This window comes from Urtica dioica, chromosome 7, assembly GCF_054948205.1.
Source record: "Urtica dioica subsp. dioica isolate 48M chromosome 7, U.dioica_male_clone48M_v1_H2, whole genome shotgun sequence".
Classification (NCBI taxonomy): Eukaryota; Viridiplantae; Streptophyta; class Magnoliopsida; order Rosales; family Urticaceae; genus Urtica; species Urtica dioica.
Genome location: NC_142762.1, coordinates 31,691,523 through 31,707,807, shown reverse-complemented (window position 1 = coordinate 31,707,807; position 16,285 = coordinate 31,691,523). Strand labels below are relative to the sequence as shown.

Sequence of the window (16,285 nt, the reverse complement as noted above, 5' to 3'; positions counted from 1 at the left end):
CTTCAACAGCAAATTCCACAATTTTATTTGTTAATTTAAATTGAATATAATTTTTAATATATATCATCTCAAATTGGATATATTACAAAATATGTCATGTCCCGACGAGCCGCTTATTAACTAAGAAAAATTGTGGTCAATTTTTTTTAATACAAACAAAACAATAAACGACCCGATGTTATGACTTACTTTTCTTACCTTCATACAAAACTCAAATACTTTAGACAACTTACAAATACACTTACACGAGGACAAAAAAAACAAGTTATAGACTTAAATTCCAAGTTCTGACATACTTCACAAAACATTTCACGTCATTTTCATATAAACTTAAAAACATATAAGACTCAAAACGTTTACTGAAAGGAAGGCCCAACAAGTCAAAATAGTTCATATACGAGTCTCGTCGACATGGAGTCGCTAGCCATTCAACCTGATATCCTGCATACTCATCACCCGTATCACAAAAATAAGTGAGACTAACGCCCAGTAAGCACAAACAATGCACATGCATTGATGCTCATAAAACTGTTTCGATTAATTACTCATTTCGCTTTTCTTTGATAACTCTTACTTATTTGTGTGTGTGATACAACTGTAAGCTCCCACTTAGCTCATTCGTTCGAGAGGCCGATCCCCGAGTCATAACATCTAACTCCTCGTACGGAGAGTTAAATGGGTTGATTGCCCGTACTTGTAACCAACCAGACTTTTTCAATCTGACTCCTCATACGTATTGAGAATCAGACAGACTAGCTACTCGTACTGGCAACCATCCAGACCAGCTACCCGTACTAGGAACTAGCCGAAGACCGGACCCTCCCAAATAAGTGTTTGACCCCCCGTACTGAGAGTAAAACAAATTGGTCGCCTGTATTGTAACCAACTAGATTAATTTTCCGTATATGAGATGCACGTGGATGCAAATGCAAAGAAGGCACAATATTTCCTGTTGCACACATGTAAAGACAAACAATGAAGGACATGTCACATTGTTTTTGTGATACAGTTGAAATGTTTCTACTTACCTTATTCGCGATTAGAAAATGACACTCCAACTCCAACTAAGTCTTTCCCGCATAACTCTAACCTAACGAGATCCTGAATAAATTTTGAATTGTTTGTTAACGAGTATTTACAGCTCGTAGAAACACAACTTTGGTCAAGCTCTCAACAAAGTCGAACTCGAACTTAGCCCTAACAATATAACTCATCTTAGACCATAGCAGACTCTACACGTTCGTTTTATCAGATTGTGAAGTTAAAAAAATTGGACCAAAAGTTCAAATAATAAAAAAAATTCAATCTGACAACAATATCCATCAATAATCAGCAACACAACTTAAACTATCATCAAGACAATTAATGAGCAATCTCTATTCGGCGATAATTCCTCTCGGACCTCATCCTCTCATTTTTTTTATCTATTTTTTCTTTCCTGGTGGTCTCGTGTAAATGGTGATGCATAGAGACAATGTGATCTTTGAATAAGAAAAACCATTCATTGCGTATTTAATTCCTAATGATTTTTCCACCGCCTCAAAATAACCCCTATTCTATTTATTTTGCTGCAAAATAATCCATTGGCTTCTAAATTTCTTCCATGACTAATTGGAATTTGTATAGAAATAAATCGTGAAACTTTCTTATTCGATTACTTTATTTCATTATACTTAAGACGTCTTGGAATACTTGAATCCTTTTCAAGATCTTCCGAAACATTCCTTCAACCTTAAGTATATTTTTTCAAATCTTCATTTTCACATCGAAGTTCATTTTCACTAAACAAGTCTTACAAAAAGTTCACGTCTTTACAATTTATATTTTTTCAAAAAATTTATAAATTTTATTTTACTAATATATTTATATAGGAATTTGTTGCAACTAGTCATTCTACTAGCTCCTTTTAAGATTCTAGTTCAAATTTTATTTTACAAAAAAAAATAACACACCGGCCCTCAATAAATTAAATTAGGCTCGCAACCTATTAGGACGCGCTCATTAAATATATATATATATATATATATATATATATATATATATATAAAAGAAAAAAACACAACCAATGATGTTCCGTGACATGTTCAAATTTGCGATTCAAGTAAATTGTAATTTTACATATAGTTATGATAATTAAAGAACGTATAGCTAAACAAAATTTTGTTGTGTATCAGAATATAAAAAGCTTATTATTGATAAATATGTATCAAACATAATATATTGTATTATATTATATTATATTATATTATATTTTATATATATATATATATTTATATATATATATATATATATAAAAAAAAAGTAGAAGAATGACCTTTACTTTTTTTCAGAATATTTTTTAAGAAAAAAATAAGAGATTTGACCCTAAACACAGAAAGTTCAAAATAATATGTTTGAAAATCAAAGAAAAATATGGTCTCCTCGAGTACTGGTCATATTATTGGTCATACCTTTTATGTACATCCGAGTTTAGAGGAATTATATTACTTAAAACTCTTATTAAACCATCAAAAAGGTGTGAGTAGTTTTGAAGAACTACATACTGGTGAATAACATATTATACCAACAAATCAAGCTGCATGTTGTGCACTATGAATATACGGAGATGATAAAGAATGGGAACAATCTATAATGAAAACTTCAATATTCTCTTCATTTGCTCAAATTCGAAACTTATTTGTTATTTTGCAATGTTAGGGATCCAAATGCTTTATTGGAAAAGTGTTGGAAACTAATGATAGATGATGTTGTATATAGGGCAACAAATTTGTTCAATAGTTCAAATTTATGAATTCCTGAAACTGATTTAAAAAACTTTGTTCTGTATGAATTAGAAAAACTTATAAACCTAAATTCTTTGAGCTTACCACACTTCAATTTAACTCTTCCAACTGGATCATTAGTTGATGATTTAAATAATAGACTTTTGAGAGAAGAACTAAAACCACGATATAGATGGATTGAAAACATAGAATGAAATCTTAGTGAAAAATTTAAATCATGAACAAAAATATATATATGAGGGAATTTCGAAAGCTTATAATGAAAAAATAATAACACTTTTTCATTTATGGACACGGAGGAAGAAGAAAAACATATTTATGGAATGCAATTATTACAAAGATAAGATCAATTAATGAAATTATTTTAGTAGTGACTTCTTCTGGAATAGCTTAATATTGCTACCTAGAGGAAGAGCAGCTCATTCAAAATTACGAATACATTTATCTATAGATAAATTTTGTACATGTCATATTAAAAAAGGTACTCAATTATGTACATTAATACACAAAAAAAAAAAAAAAAAAAAAAAAAAACTTAAATTCTTTTATGGGATGAAGCACCAATGACTAATAAATATTGTTTTGAAGCATTAGATAAAACACTACAAAATCTCAAAAGTAATATAAACAAACCTTTTGGAGGCATGACAGTCGTTTAGGAAGTGATTTTAGACAAATTTTACCGATTATACCAAATGGATCAAAAAAAAATATCATTGATGCGATAATTAGTAACTCTTATTTATGGTCACATTTTTATGTTTTACAACTATCCGAAAGTGTGAGATTAAAATGCAATAACATCAATAAAGCTGAAAAACAAACTATCGAATATTTTTCAAAGTGTATATTAGATGCCGAAAATGGAACAGTTGAAGGAATCAAATATCATGATAATGAAGATGCTACATGAATTAAAATACCCGATCAATTTATAGTTCATTATGAATAAAATGTCATTCAAACTATTTCATCATTAATATATGATGACTTTTTAAATAACTACAATGATACAAATTATTTTAAAGAAAGAGCTATCATAAGTCCAACAAATAAAACAGTAAATGATATCAACGACTACATACTTTCTTATTTGGTCCCACAACAACATACAACTTATTGTAGTTATGGTAGTATATTATCCTTTATTGATGACATAGACGAGTTAAATCTTTTGTATCAATCATAATTTTTTAACACACTTAATTTTAACGGCATTCCACCTCACGAATTACATCTCAAAATTGGTACTCCTATTATATTGTTAAGAAATTTAAATCAAGCTACTAGTATGCATTGGAACTAGATTAATAATAACATAATTAACAGATAAAATAATTGAAGGTCGAATTATAAATTCAAATCATTATAATGAAAAAGTATATAGTTCACGTATTGAAATGACTTTTCATGAATCAAAATGGCCTTTCACATTTAAATGAAAACAATTTCCAGTGAAAATATGTTATGCAATGACAATAAATAAAATTCAAGGACAATCTTTAAAAAATGGTTTATTCTTAGATTCAATTTTTTTTACTCATGGACAATTATATGTTGCATTGTAAAGAGCAACTTCACCAAATGGATTACATGTATTAATAAATGATGCAGTTAAAAAATATGAGAATCATGTATTGTTTACAAATAAATTTTACACAACTTAGTATAATATATACATTGAAAAGATATATGATATTATAAGGTTAATATTATAAGTTAAACTAAAGATTATAAATAATTTTTTACTTCTTATAGAATGATACAATTCTTGATGTCAAGCATTATTGAATGTTGCTAGGAAAAAAGAAAAAAAATCTTTCAATGTGGTGGATACCAATACTATGTTGTCAAGTGTAAGAGCGTAAAGTAGTCTATAATGGTAGTCAAGCGTATTCAAAGACAATATATATTCGAGAAGAGTATTTTTACAATTTGACAATTTCTATTAAAGAATTGAAAGGAAATATTTCATACTACTAATAATTTGCTCAGCATGTAAAAATTACTATACATATATGAATAATGAAATGTGTTTTTAATATAAAATCTGTGAAATTAACCATAAACATTTAACATTGAAAATTTACAACTTATGTCCAATCAGTTAATAAAAAAATCACAACTTCTGTTTGTGCTTGACTTTTCCAAGTGAAATATTAGATATTCTTTATAATGTTTCTAACATAAAAATAAATGTTGTACATATTCTGGAAATTTCCAGTGAACTGACTTTCCATATTCTTACATCTCGAAGATATTTTTGAAATTTTTATCAAGCAGGTAGTATATTATATATATATATATACATAAACTGACCCCGTCATAGTTGTAGTCTTCAAAGTTCAATTATCGCAAACAACATTCAAGTAATATCCAAACCATCACCATATTTACATTTTTCCTTTCTTCACCCCACTACATATATATCTCACCGTTTCTTCTCTTTATTGTTTATCTTCAGCTACTAATCTAAAATCAAGAACTTTGTTTATTTCAAGGTCCCACTATTACTGCTATAACTGTACTCTTTAACCCTACAGAGAAATTAAGCGTCATCAGGTATTATCAAGACCTCACCACCATATTTATCTTTTCATTTCTTCCATTTATTGTTTATTTTTAGTTTTAAAATCAACAACTTAAATACACAAATAATCATGGGTGATAAGTGCTTGAGAATCTTTTAGTTACTCTTTATTATGTATATGTATATATAGTGTATATTAGTTAACCAAATAACTACCTTTCATGTTTAAAAAAAAAAAAGACTAAATGGCCAACAAATGTCAATGATGCTTAACAACCAGAATTATCATTCAACAGAGGAAAGCAAAATGATAATATAGCCACGATACCCAACAAAAATAGCTCACCTCACAAACCCACAAAAAGAAAATGCTCGGTATTCATCATCAAAATTCATAAAAATTCAAGTTAATTAACCAAGATACAAATTTTTAGTTAACGAATTTGAGTGGGGTATTACTATTACTAACATAACATGAAAGCATGACATATTTACATAGCATAATAGATTGATTAATTTGATTATTAGATTATTAGAATACCTCTCAAAGGCATACAACATGAAGCAAATTTGCTCCATTTTAATTTTCATTAACTTGTTTCAAAATTTACTTTTGGCTGAATTTCTCGAAGAATTGACATCTCCCTTCACTCACAGTACACATTTCCATGCAAAACACTAATTTTTTCAAACCAAACGATCGTTATAAAATCGTAAACATTGCTTTAAGATTCTTTCGTTTTCAGTTTACATTATCCTGTTTGAAACACTGCTTGAAAAAGAAAAAAAAAACCTCTTCAACTACTAAACATAAACAACTTGCACGAAGTTGGTAATAAAGTTATTGAATATCCGTACCAGGCAATTACGTATCCAAATAAGTATACAATAACAAAGTATTGAAATCCAAAAACAAAATTGAAAATTAAACGACTTAAATTTTTAGACAAACAATAAATAAAGTCCGATTTCTTCTCAATCTAAGTTAATGTTAACAAATATTTGCTTCGTTCGTTAATATATGTTTATTCGAATTTTAGGAACTGACAACTCATATTAAGGAGTTGAAGGCAAAACAAAGATGCGACTTCATACGAGTAAGAAGTTGCAGAATGCGGAGAAATCATGATATAAAGACGGGTAGACTAATAACTTTGGATTTCTTATCGGTGGATGAAAAGATATATATATATATATATATATATATATATATATATATATCAAATATGTTTCAATCACAATAGTTTTCATGTTTTATTGTTTAATCTTTTAATTAGGGCGATGCGATGTATGCCGTGATACGAGGTCAAGATGCAAGCATTTTCACAATCAAAATTAAAGCTGACAATGTTTATGAGATCATAATTTTCTTAGTCGATCGATGTATGCAAGCCTAAATACAGAGTTATTCCAAACCATTTGATGAAACATTTCGTCAAAGCTACTTCATTCTTAGTTGTTGAAGATGATAGAAAAATACCACATCATCGATTCTATTTTGCTACTTCCGATGAATTACAAGAACGAATAGACAACGTTGAACTACTATCAGGTAATTTTTTTTTTTACTATAACATTACCAAGCCTTTAATTAACTATATTATTTGTTTTACATTGTATTATTCTAATTTCAAAATGCATAGACGTTATTGGAGTTTTGACATGTGTTGAAGATCTAAATATACCCGCAATCAGAAACAACATCGCAAAATATGTATCAAACATATCAATATCATAAATCAAAGCATGACCTTTTATGTACCAGATATCGATATTTAAGAGTTCTAATTTATTCTTATAGATAGGTCACGATCATACACTTGAAGTTATCTCAATGAGACCAATTTTGCAAGCCATATCATTAATTATCACAATTTTGAGACGTATAATATATTTATATAAGGAAGCAATGCTTTATTGAAAAAAATAATTGGTAAAACTATATATCTAAAAACTTGTTTTTCCAATCTGATTGAAATGTCTTAATAGTCGTACCTAATTGTTTTTCAGCCGCAATTCAAAATTTATAAAATTTCCCATTTTCTCTTTAGTTAGTTCTCATTTTATTTCAACCAAGGATTTTTAACATGCCCACAAACAAATACTTTGGCCCTCAACAAATATTTTAATGGCAAAAATACAGGTTGTATTTGAATGGCGTACAAACATTTCATCCATAAAATATGTATTCAAAGGTTGCCATATGAAAATATTGAAACATATTAAGCTTAATGCACAAAGCTAATTTAGTACAAATCCAAAGATAACACATATGATGGAGTATGTGCTTAATTAAGTGTTATTTATAGAAAACTCTCATGGAGTAGGCCACTTGAAACATTATTTTGCAATCTAGACAACATTTTAAACATGTTTAAAATCTAGTCACATTTTGTGACATGACCTCATTAATTAAATAGTTTTTTTACATGATTGTCTTTAGTATTTACAAACGCTAATATTGGTAAATATACATTAATTTTGGTAAATCGCTAATTTATCAAAATAAACAAAACGTTGACCAGTTCCTTAAAGTCAATTATAAAATTGGCTAAATAGCTACATTGCCCTTATTTATACTAATATTAACTAGTTTCTCAGATAATGGTGGAGACTCTAAGAACGACTTATAATTCCACTAAATAGTGACAATTATGTAGAAAAAAACATATAATAAGGTAGAAAAAAAAAAGTAAGATTATCCTTTTGTTTGAACTTTTAACTGATTTTGATTGCAGTATTAAATTTTGTCTTATTTTTCTTCATTTTTAGCATTTTTGGATAAAGAATATAATGAATTTTATAAATAAGAATGTCAAAATAGAATTATTTCATATATTGAAATATTTCAAATCTCTATGCGTGAGTGAATATATTTTGGGGGTAGAACTGCGTCTTGTATTTAAGTCTATGTGCTAGATGACAAGCTAGAGTTATTTGAGAAGATTTTTATGGCAAATATTCACTGCGAAAGAAACCAAGAACAAAACTTTAATTAATAACAGAAACCTTTAGAATAGATTAAATCTCACAATAATTGTCCGAGTCAATCAAAATGTTCCAACATGATCTGTGTCATCTTGGGCTATTTTTTTTAATCAAAAGATAAGTCAATTTATTAACAGAGAGATATACCAATTTATAACCCATTGTTTATATATATATATAATTATAAAATGCAAAACTCATTTTTATCGAGACAAGATATGAAAAACATTTATTTCACAAGTCTCCTTGTACAAGATTTTACCATGACCTAGTAAACTCATACTTACTATCAAAGAGAATACCTTTACCTTGAGATCTTCTTTAGATAAAAAAATTTGAGAAGAAAAAAAATCTACGATTGATAGAAAAAGAAAAAGAAAAAAAGAAAATTATTCTTAGTAGAATAAATCATTATATTTCTAAATCATTATATATTGTTTTTAAGCTTATCTTATTTTCTCATAAGAAATGCACACTCTCCTAAGTTCAAATATTGTTGAATAGAAAAGAGATAGAAGCAAAAAAATATCTATTAAAATGTTTATAATAAACAAACGTAATAGTGTTTAGGGATATTGACACTAATAATACTAAATGAATGTCACTTACCAAATATAGCCCAAAACTCAAAATTTGACACATGTAACACCTAGTCCAGTGGGTAAAGACTAGTATACCCTCAAAATTCATTTAAATGAAAAGCCCAAACCAATTCCCTTTGTTTTCTAAAAACTTCCCTCGCACACCTCTTCATCTTCTTCGTTGCTCAACCCATGCGAACTCAACCTCCACGTGAACTCAACCTGCGCGAAGAAAGCCAACAATTTCTTTCCCTCTTCATCTTCTTCACTCGGTCGCAGAACCCTCTCTCTCTCTCTCCATCTCTTTCTCTTTCTTTCTCGCTCAAAAAACGCCCCCTGCCCCGGCCACCGAAGATCCATCTCTGCCGGACCTCCACTAATCTATGCCAGCGGAAGCTTTGGCTCCACCAACGTCAATTTCCCCGCCGCCACCACCTAATCGCCGTCGTCGAGCTCCGACGAAATTGGAAGCAAAAACGGAAGCGGATTTTCCCGAGCGGGAACATATGTCCGACGGGGAAGATCGTGAAGACTCGGGCGATGTACGATCGAGCCATACAAGCTTCACCGGAGAACCCTGCATACAGAGGAAACCGCGCAGCGACGCTGACCGTGCTGGGAGGCTCGGCGAGGCCGCCCGTCAGGATCGATCCGAGCTACGGCCGGGCTCACCAGAGGCTCGCTTCTCTCTATTTCCGGTGAGTGTTTCTTGTTCTGTGACTGTGGTGTGGGAGTGGAAAGAATGTGTGAGAGGTTCTGAGACAATCGGTGTTGGTTTTTTGAACTAGGTTTGGGCTGGTTTTTTGAGCTAGCTTTGGAAGGTAAAAAAAAAAAAAGCTCGTCAAGAGAGAGCAATCCTCGGAGATTTTGTTTTGGAGCGAGTAAGAATGAGTTGTTAGATTGTGGGTGCAGATTCGACATTTAGGTCTACTAGTTTGTTATTAGAGCAAAAATAGTTTTAATCAAACAATTGATTTTGCAGTGTTTTAAATGAACTAAATTTTACGAAAATATATAATTTGTGCTATGAAAATTAGTAAAATGACTCAAATGAATATGCTTAAGGTATTTATTAATGTATTACTTGATGGGTTTAGCTTGAAAGATTGGCCGAGGCTGTGAGAGACTACGAGGTATTGAGAAGAGAACTTCCCGGGGACGCCGAGGTTGCTGAGTCCTTACATCGTGCTCAAGTCGTGTTGAAGAAGTATCACGGCGAGACCGTTAATAATAATAAAAAGTTCAAAGCTGCAATATTCATGCCTTGTGAGTTTCAATCTAATTTCTGTTTTTCTTTTTTGTTCTTTTACCTTTAAATGCCTATTATGCTTTTTGACATGATCCTCGTCTAACGAAAAACGAGTGCGGAGTTTCAGATGTGTCGGTCGTTCATTTCAAAGTTGCATCGAATGAACAGTGTGAGGAAATATATCAATTCATGAACATGTTGTGCGTTAGATATTGACACGGAGCATGTACAAGCAGAAGATGACCATCGAACTATACCGACACAGAGCGTTTAAACCACACACACACACACACACTTGGAAATGCCAATCTGGATGCTACTTAAAATTATGTTTGTATGATTGTACGTATGTGTTTATAACTGTATGTATGTGTGTATGGTTGTACGTATGTGTTTATAACTGTATGTATGTGTGTGTATGATTGTTAACATTCGTGCTACTTAAAGTACTTGATTTTATTCCTCATGTGTTGTACGTGTGTATATGATTGTCAACACATCTGTCTCAAAATCAAATGATTTGTCACGAAATCACCTCATTTCGTGGCAGATGTGACACATGTGTCACAGACTCAGTTCATTTCGTGACACATCTGTCACGAAATGAGGTGATTTCGTGACACATCTGTCACGAAATGAACTGAGTCCGTGACAGATGTGTTCACTTCGTGACACATCTGTCATGAAATGATCTCCGTGACAGATGTGTCACGAACTGACCTGAGTCTGTGACACATGTGTCACGAACTGACCTGAGTCCGTGACACATGTGTCACGAAATGACCTCAGTCCGTGACACATGTGTCACGAAATGACCTCAGTCCGTGACATATGTGTCACGAAATGACCTCAGTCTGTGACAGATGTGTCACGAACTGACCTGAGTTCGTGACGCATGTGTCACGAAATGACCAGAGTCCGTGACACACGTGTCACGAAGTGAATTCAGTCCGTGACACATGTGTCATGGACTCGAGTCATTTCGTGACAGATTTGCCAAATTAAAAACACATAATAAACATAACATAATAACCAAAATTAATTAAATATACCTGTATATTTGTTGAGACACCATTGCGTTTGTGTGTGATTAGTTTGTCAAAAATGGCATTTTTTTTGTTGATGTCCCGACTTTTCCAGGGTGTCACAGAGTGAATCCACTTCGTGACACAAGTGTTGATGAAGTGGATTCACTCCGTGACACCCTGGAAAAGTCGGGACATCAACAAAAAAACGTCATTTTTGACAAACTAATCATACACAATTGCAATGGAACCTATTTCAAAATGAAACAAAACAATTAAACATGTTCTTATATGTTAAAAATAGGACGAACTTACCAAAATATGTTTGAAGAAGTTTTGGATCTTGGATTTGTAGGAAGAAGAACCTTGGATCTTGAAGTTTTGATGAACAACTTTGGATTTGCAGGAAACTTCTTCAAACATTATTACAAAATGAGTTTAAGATGAGTTTAGCATTATTGCAAAATGGGTTTAAAATGGGTTTAGGAAACTTACCGTCGACGAGCAAAATTCTAGCGACCCAAGTGATGAAGAACTTAAGCAAGCTTCGTCAAGTTCTCCAATTCAGACCCAAATGAGGGAGAAGAAGAGAAAAAAAAATCGGCCAAACTTAGTTTTTCAGAAGAAAAATGTAAATGAGGAGATGGTAGAGTTGAGGGTAGTTGGGGAAAGATTAATTTCTCTCACCTACCACAAGTATTACTTTTGTCAATTTTTGAGTTTTGGGTTAAATTTGGTAAGTTACATTGAGATGGTATTATTAGTGTCAATTCCCCTAGTGTTTAATATATAGTGGTTTTCAAATTTGGTGCAGTGACAATTTCATTAAATTACATATGTCGTCTAAAATTTTGTTTTTTCCCCCCTTACATCAATCGTTAAACAACAAAATTACTATATTTGTTAATAGACATATTTGATTGCTAGTTTATAATTTCTTTAATACGAAACGTTAACCTTTAAAAAAATGTATGTATTCCATAATCCGCTTAATTGATTGTTTGGTATTTTATTTGTACAACTTTCTTTAATAATAAAATTTTGTTCACAACTCTTTTTGTTTCAAAATTATCTAAATTTTACGCTAATGTCTCTATCAATGACTAATATTTTGGTAAAATCAAACTATCAACCGATCATCAAATAAATATATTTTGATTATTAAGCAAAATAACATGTCTTGTGAATTTTCCATTTCCATATTGAAGTGTCAAGAATTATGATCTTATGCTTGTGAGATGTCGTTCGAGAGAGCGTGATGAGTTAAAGAACATTATGCTAAAAAAAAATTCGATCTTGAAACTTAAAAGTTATTTAATATAATGTGTTTAAATTATTATTAATCATGCAGTTAAACATGGGATTGAAGAAAAAAGATGACTATCAAAAGTCAAAACCATGCTAGGAAGTGAAAAAAAAACACGTGGGATTTCGTTTGATCTTCTTTCTTTTTGGAGTACGACTACATTAGCCCTTTCAGATCACTACATAGGCTCGGTCGGACCGTCGGTCACGGGAAAAAGAAATATCATAAGCGAAATAAAAAAAACTCATTAATCTTTTTAATTATTTATTTATTTATTTCCAAATCAGTGTAGAGAATGTAAACTAGATAGATATAAAACTTTTTAAGTTAACTACCAAACAAAACCATAGTCTCTATCTCTAATAATGATAATAAAAAAAAATATAGATAGGTGTTAAACGAAAAATAGAAAAAAGGATTATGTACTCCCATCGTCACCTTGTAGTTGTACATCGCCTTTGCTTTTCCCCTTAGAATATAATTATTTATATTAAAAGATCCGAAAGATCTATAACCTTTACACTATTGTCATTCGAGCTCAAAATCTTAACGGAGTCAGCGAGTCTCTCTCTCTCTCTGGCTTCGACGACTCTGAGCTAAAATCGAGTGTCTCCATTTCTCGTTGAGCGGTACTGTAACGGGCCATTTGGTTTGACCCAGCTTCTGAAATTTGTTAAATAATTGGAAAAGAAAAGAACCTTTGTGCTCTTAATTTCCTCGGTATGTTTCGTTTTAAGCCTTCCGAGTTTTATTTTCCATGCTTGTGTGTTCATGTGGGGTTTTTCTTTTTTGTTACTTTCTGTTGTTTTAGATCGAAAAGGCCTGGTCACGCATTTTTCAACTCTGTATGAAGTCGGATTTGGAGGGTTTCGCTGTCAACAGATTTGATTCGATAGTTCAAGTTAATGGAGTATCTAAGCGAATCTGATTCACTAGAGAGTTCATTGTCGCCGAGCTCAAGTCGGATTTGTGTTCAACGGTTGATATTTTGAGTTATCAGAGCAATGAAGTATAGAAGATTGGAAAATTGAACTCTTTTAGTCAGCGAGAAAGAAACAATTTTTTTTTTTTGACCTGAAGTCTCTTTTTTAGTGCATGGCATCGATTAGGAGGACTTTGTCTCCGGTTCCCCGGGCCGGGACGGCGATGAACGGAGAGGCTTGTTTGGCTGGCTCTCCTCTTTCTCGGTCCTCCAATTGCTCTCTCTCCTCAGCCCCGTTGGAGTCCCAAGCCTTTGTCCTCGGCGTTTTCTCGCCCAAGAATCCGAGGACCGCCGAGAAGCCGAAGCACAACAAACCTCAGCCGTGGAAGAGACCCATCGTCCAATTCTCAGCCTGTTTCGTCCTCGGAATCATCCTCGGCTTCACTCCGTTCCTTTCCTCGTGCCTCGCTCCAAAGCACCAAGCTTTCTCGTTCGAAACGGCGTCCAAGACGGATCTCGATCGAAGCGCTGAATCGTTGGCCGGGATTTACGAAGACGCCACCGGGAACGGGTCTTCGTCGAAACTCGAGCCACGGAAGCTTCTGATAGTTGTGACTCCGACCCAGCCACGCCCGTCTCAGGCCTATCGTCTGAACCGGTTGTCGCACACGTTGAGGCTAGTCCCGGCTCCGATGCTGTGGATCGTCGTTGAAATGACCGTTCAGTCCTCAGAGACCGCCGGCGTGTTGAGGAAAACCGGGGTTATGTATAGACACCTCGTTTGCAACGACGTGAATGTGACTGGAGATACGAGTGCTCATCAGAGAAATGTCGCTCTCAAACATATCGAGACTCACCGGCTCAACGGAATAGTATACTTTGCTGATGACGAAAATGTTTATTCAACCGACCTTTTCGATCAACTCAGACAGATAAGGTATAAAGATAAAGATCTATAAAAAAATAAATCTGTTTACGTAGAATCTTTCTAGTATCTCGAAATGGTAACATTCACATTTTTTGTTTCCGTTTTTTTTTTTTTTTTTTTTTTTTTTTCCTTTCTTCTTCTTTGAGTTAATAGGCGATTTGGGATATGGAAAGTAGCGAAAGTGGTTGATGATAATGAACAAAACGCGATATTGGACGGCCCGGTTTGTAACGGAACCGAAGTTATTGGATGGCACGTAAACGAGCCTTATCAGAGGTATCAAAGATTCTACGCCGAGATGTCGGGATTCGCGTTTAATAGTACTTTATTATGGGACACCGAAAGATGGCACAGACCAATGCTCGAACCTATTCGGCACCGAGAAAAACTCAAGGACAACGCTCTTCAGGTTATTAGTAGTACTAATGTCGACCTCTTTGTCTGAATTCGGAGCTTGAAATGTACAGAAGTCTTCATTGCTTGTTTCTTTTCCCGTTTCTATACAGGTGAGCTCATTTATCGAGCAGATTGTGGAAGACGAGAGCCAAATGGAAGGTTTGATGGGAAATTGCTCGAGAATCATGGTTTGGCATGCCCGTCTTGAATCGGCCAACTCAGTATATCCTCGTGACTGGGTTCTGAAGGATAATCTAGACGCCGTAGCTACATTATCATCATCATCATCGTGACGATGATGCGAGAGAGTTCATATTCAATGACCTTCCGAAAAAGGTAAAGACCTTATTTTCCACAGTTCTCACCCATGGTTTTTGTAAGGACATTACCATAACTGTGTGTGATCTTTGTGTCGTATTTACGGGTTTTATTCAAAACAAGTAAATAAATGATGAAATTCAGCATGGTTTCTGAATATTGTTCTCGTTCATACTTCTAACAGTAACAATTTCTTTGTAGCTTAATATTTTTTCTGAGCAAATTGAAAACATTGTTAAAGTACTTTTGAAGTGTTTTTCAGGGCTTGGTTGCAATTCAGCATATGCGTAATCGTAGTTGATTTGCGAGTGATTTGTAGTTTTGGTGCAACATCGTTGATGTTGAAGATAAAAAGGGGGAGGGCATTTGAAGAAAAATGTTTCCCTTGCACTAGATTTACCTTTTTTTTTTATTTTTTATTTTTATTTTTTTATTATTTTTTTTTCAGTTGGCTTTCTTCATTGCAATTTTTTTCCCCACATTATTTGATGTCGTTCCAAGTGTAACTTTGTTAGCAAATTATTTAATGATGAATATGAGCTTTTAGGACAGGCTCTTATATTCCTCTTTGCATTTCATGCTATTAAAGTTGGTGTAAAACTTATAAGCCAGCAAAGTACGTTGGAAATATACTGCTTTCAACCACACACCCAATGACAAACTCGTATTGATTTCTGAAGCGTTAGCTTGAAATTATTTTTATTATTTTTTAATTTTTTTTTCACAATTTTTCATTTATACATTTACACATATAATTTATAATTTGAGTAAGAACATTTAAGCATAAATTACAAAATAAAAAATCCTTTAAACTTCAATAATAGCTTGAAAAAGAGAAAGTAAAATTGCATACTTAAACTTGAGTGCCATGGCTGATTTTTCAGTAACGTTCGCGACATATCTCTCGGCAAAAAGTTGCAAGACAATTTTTGGATTTGTATAAATACGAAATTTTCTTTGATAATCGGTGAATTATATAAAATTCCGGCTCAATCAGCAAAACGATATTGTACAAAATGGTGGCTAGCTTAATCTTACATTTTATAAATTAAAATTATCGAATAGGTCACCAGTTGTCAACATGTCCGAGTGGTTAAGGAGACAGACTCGAAATCTGTTGGGCTTTGCCTGCGCAGGTTCGAATCCTGCTGTTGACGCATTTTTATATCTTTTTTTTTTAACATTTGCTTCTTCGAAGTCCAGTTTCCAATAAAACATTCCAATCTTCCAAAGTATCAGAATCTCTCCTTTACTTCCTC

The 16,285-nt window shown here is 32.8% G+C and overlaps 1 protein-coding gene and 1 non-coding gene across 4 annotated transcripts; both read left to right on the top strand.

The window, feature by feature from the left end:
- Window positions 1-12,986: 12,986 nt before the first annotated feature.
- Window positions 12,987-15,707, top strand: LOC149390814 (putative beta-1,4-xylosyltransferase IRX9H). Of its 3 annotated transcripts, none has more exons than XM_089621226.1 (5): window positions 12,987-13,182; window positions 13,274-14,321; window positions 14,466-14,721; window positions 14,819-15,044; window positions 15,279-15,707. In XM_089621226.1, the coding sequence occupies exons 2-4, from the start codon at window positions 13,558-13,560 to the stop codon at window positions 14,999-15,001; spliced, it is 1,203 nt and encodes a 400-aa protein (XP_089477352.1). In that variant the 5' UTR covers window positions 12,987-13,182; window positions 13,274-13,557; the 3' UTR covers window positions 15,002-15,044; window positions 15,279-15,707. The 3 variants fall into 3 exon arrangements, with proteins under 3 accessions (XP_089477352.1, XP_089477353.1, XP_089477351.1); XM_089621225.1 differs by having other exon boundaries at window positions 12,989-13,182; window positions 15,289-15,706; XM_089621227.1 differs by lacking the exon at window positions 15,279-15,707 and having other exon boundaries at window positions 14,819-15,172.
- A 394-nt stretch (window positions 15,708-16,101) lies between these two features.
- On the top strand, window positions 16,102-16,183 carry TRNAS-CGA (transfer RNA serine (anticodon CGA)). Its single transcript has one exon. It is a non-coding gene; the product is annotated as a tRNA-Ser (tRNA).
- Window positions 16,184-16,285: the final 102 nt, after the last annotated feature.

What these genes read in the sequence shown, in the direction of transcription:
- LOC149390814 (XM_089621226.1), top strand. Translation starts at nt 13,558, where the DNA reads ATGGCATCGATTAGGAGGACTTTGTCTCCGGTTCCCCGGGCCGGGACG. An exon ending in GATCAACTCAGACAGATAAG is followed by an intron (nt 14,322 to 14,465) that starts GTATAAAGATAA and finishes TTGAGTTAATAG; the next exon opens with GCGATTTGGGATATGGAAAG. An exon ending in TCAAGGACAACGCTCTTCAG is followed by an intron (nt 14,722 to 14,818) that starts GTTATTAGTAGT and finishes GTTTCTATACAG; the next exon opens with GTGAGCTCATTTATCGAGCA.